General features: G+C 32.7%; 1 protein-coding gene across 1 annotated transcript; it reads left to right on the forward strand.

Annotated features, from left to right (window-relative positions):
• The first annotated feature begins 387 nt into the window (after positions 1 to 387).
• On the forward strand, positions 388 to 2,047 carry LOC107026077 (zeatin O-xylosyltransferase-like). The gene has a single exon (XM_015226923.2). The coding sequence runs from the start codon at positions 475 to 477 to the stop codon at positions 1,843 to 1,845; it is 1,371 nt and encodes a 456-aa protein (XP_015082409.1). The 5' UTR covers positions 388 to 474; the 3' UTR covers positions 1,846 to 2,047.
• The last annotated feature ends 1,769 nt before the right edge of the window (positions 2,048 to 3,816 follow it).

The raw sequence follows: 3,816 nt of genomic DNA on the forward strand, positions 1-3,816 counted from the left end.
AATTGACAACTCAATTTTTATTTTTATTAAAAATTTTGAATGAATTTCAAAATTTCATGTGTTAGTTATATATATCAATTGAAAACTACTTTAAAAGCATTATAAATCATAATGATTAATATATAATTTAAAGTACTTAAAATTTAACTTGAAAATTACTTTAAATAGAATATTATAAATCATAATAAATACTACAGTAATTCAAAATACTTAAGTTAATGGACTTATTTATGATATTTTCTTCTCAACACTTTGAGTACATATTTGGAAATCATGAATCTAAATTTTAGGCTGTCAAGGAATTTTGTTTAATTTAGATTAAATAATTAATTACATATGCAAACATTAAAAATGCGGTTGTTGGTACTTGGTAGTTGTTACTTCATATCTATATATCCTTGTTTTAGTGTAACACTCCAATCAGTCTTAAAGAAATTAAAATACTAATAGGTAGACTCCACAACATCTTCACACATGGATAACAAAGATGATGTAGCTGTAGTGATAGCTCCATTACATCTTCAAAGCCATCTCCGACAACTTCTCCATTTTGCATGTAGAATTTCCTCCTATGGTCTACCGGTCTACTATCTCGGCTTAGCCGCCTCTAACAGTCAAGCTAGGCAACACTCGACTACCTTAAATCCTTCTGACATAGCGAAAATCCACTTCCATGACCTCCAAATTCCTAATGAAGATCCTCCTCCAAATATTCCCATGCATATTTGGCATGCTTCTATGCGAACACGTGAACCCATTGCTTCTTTCCTTGGAGATATCTCCTCAAAGGCAAGACGAATTGTTGTTATTCATGATCTTTTGATGTCCTATAATGTTCAGGATATTTCTTCATATCCCAATGGAGAATCCTATGTATTTCATTGCCTACCTATTTTCGATATGTATTGTAGTCACTATGCCCCAGCTGCAGGACTCCCTATTCCACTTGAAGAAGAGCTTCTTACAAAGCTACCTTCCAATGATGGATGTTACGACCCTGAGGATGTGGAGCACCATGCTAAGTATCTAAATCATTGCATGGGCAGGAACGCTGGTGATATCTTTAATACAAGTCAAGTAATTGATGGTACTGCTATTGTTGATTCCATGGCAAATCTTGCAACCATACAAAACAAAAAGTTATGGGCATTAGGACCAATTCTCCTAACACAAGATCATGATAAGGTCCAAATCAAACACCTCTGTTTGGATTGGCTTAACAAACAGCCTCCTAAATCAGTTATTTATGTGTCTTTTGGAACATCTACTTCATTTTCAGCTGAACAAATCAAGGAGCTAGCAATTGGTTTAGAGCTAAGCAAACAAAAGTTCATATGGGTACTTAGAAATGCTGATGTAGGAGATCCTGTTAACAATAAATGCGAAGAGAATAGATCAGGACCACTTGAGTTGCCGGAAGGATTTGAAGAAAGGGTAAAAGGGGTTGGCTTAGTGGTGAGAGAATGGGCACCTCAACAAGAAATTTTCGCTCATCCGTCTACTGGTGGCTTCATGAGTCACTGTGGATGGACTTCTTGTTTAGAAAGCATTATTGAAGGTGTGCCAATAGCGGCTTGGCCTATCCAATTTGATCAACCAAAAAATGCTTTTTTAGTCGCGGAAGTGTTAAAAATAGGGCTCCATGTTAGGGAGTGGGAGCAACGGAATGAGTTAGTGACTGCTTCCACCATTCAAAATATAGTTAGCAAATTAATGGCATCGGAAGAAGGTGATATGATAAGGAAAAGAGCACAAGAACTAAGCAAGGCTGTAAAGCGGTCCACGGAAGAAGGTGGTGTTTCTCGAATGGAGTTGGATTCTTTCGTCGCTCATATCACAAGATAGAATGTTACTTGTTTAAGATTGGTGAGTGTCCTCAATGTTCTTATTGTTATCAAGTATTTTGGTTGTGTTGTTGGTAATTTCCTAAATAAGATAAGGTTGCTAGTCTTTTCTTGAATTCTACTTTCTAGTCTCTTTACGTCCCCAGGATGTCACCTACAAATCGAGAAATGATAAGATTTGAAAGAAGGTCTCATTATTTTTTCTTTTCGGTCCGTTTTAAAATTATTAATTTTCATAATTTTATAATTTCAACTTTAATCTGACACTTCTAACGTTTATGACGATTGGATATCCTATTTGGGTATTATTATTAATCCTACCAGCCTGTCTCTCTTTTTCTAAAAAAAATTAATTTTGATCATGGGGTCATTTTAATTTATATACAAAAAAACGATATTCTTACCATCTTTATAGAGTATGCTATTCCTAGTTGTTAATCGCAAGCCACATTTGCGGAGATATATAATGATTAAGGTTCATTTATTTGCACTTAATAGAGGTCTAAATCTTAATCATTCAGATTTAGCTCATTAAGTAAGTATTGTTTTTAGGTCTGAATCTTAATCATTCAGATTCAGCTCATTAAGTTCATTTGTTTTATTTTTAAAAAAATCTCTTAATGGGTCTGAAGAGCTCTGAACGAATCAGACTTTGTAGGAGACTCTTAACAACATTCAGACTCATTTGATAAGATATCAAATAATAAATCATGGTTTCTTTGCTTTGGGCGTGCTATTTTATCTCATAACTAAAAACTTTCTTTTTCACTTGTGTCAATCAAACACCATTTTTTTCCCAACTAGTAAGTTTTCATAAATCCTTTCAAGTTTTTTTTTTATATTAATAATTTTCTTGTATTTATGTGGTGTGTTGTTTATCAAGATTTTTGAATGAAAAAATAGTACTCCAGATCATGATTTTTAAAACTTTTTTTTAATCAAAAGTTGATATATTTTGTTGAAAGGAAAATTTTATGATATTTTAATAATATATAATGTTCAATTTCACTTTCACATTCAGATATTGAAAACAAACGCATTAATTATTTAGTGTTCAAATTTAGATATCTCATCTTAATATTCAGATTAAAACACCTAGATCTTAATGCAATCTTTATATTCAGGTATGCCTTCAAATTCAGACCTCTTAATCTTAATGGAAACAAATGAGGCCAAAATTGCCCCCCAACTTATCGATAATGACAAGAAACAACCATGTTGAAACTTGAAACCACTATTTTCTATAATATAGTAAGGGAAAAGAGTATTATATATCTCCCAATTTTATTATTTAGACATGATATATATTTCTCGTTATGAAAGTGATTTATATATACTTTTATCGTTATACAAATGACCTACATATACCTCTAGCGTTACAAAAGGAGCTCACATATACATTTTATCCAACATAAGTGAAAAAATAGTTTAAATTTATATTTTTAACTATTAGTTATTAAAAAAATCACGCAGGGTCCTTCTAGCAAAGTTAAAGGGATATTTTAATCTTATATCATACATCAATTGTTTTTTGACTTCATTGATTATCATCATTTGAATTTTTTTTCTTATTTTTTTCATCAGTTCCAAGTGTACATGTCACGACCCAAAACGGGCCGCGACTGGCACCCACACTTATCCTACTATGTGAGCGAACCAACCAATCCAATCCCCAACATTTCAACCATGAATAACAAAATATAATGCGGAAGACTTAAAACTCATTAATGAAAATCGGTTAAATAACTTATAAAAACTCAATACTATTATTCCCAAAAGCTGGAAGTCATCACCACAAGAACATCTATCCTCAAATTACTAATCTAAGAGTATCTAAGAAACTAAAATAAGTAAAAAGCTAGTCCATGCCGGAATCTCAAGGCATCAAGACATGAAGAGGAAGATCCAGTCCAAGCTAGAAGCAATAGCTCACCCTGAAATCTGGCTTGATGAAGACTGGCTAGAGTTGCGG

This window comes from Solanum pennellii, chromosome 7, assembly GCF_001406875.1.
Source record: "Solanum pennellii chromosome 7, SPENNV200".
Lineage (NCBI taxonomy): Eukaryota > Viridiplantae > Streptophyta > Magnoliopsida > Solanales > Solanaceae > Solanum > Solanum pennellii.

What these genes read in the sequence shown, in the direction of transcription:
- LOC107026077 (XM_015226923.2), top strand. Translation starts at nt 475, where the DNA reads ATGGATAACAAAGATGATGTAGCTGTAGTGATAGCTCCATTACATCTT.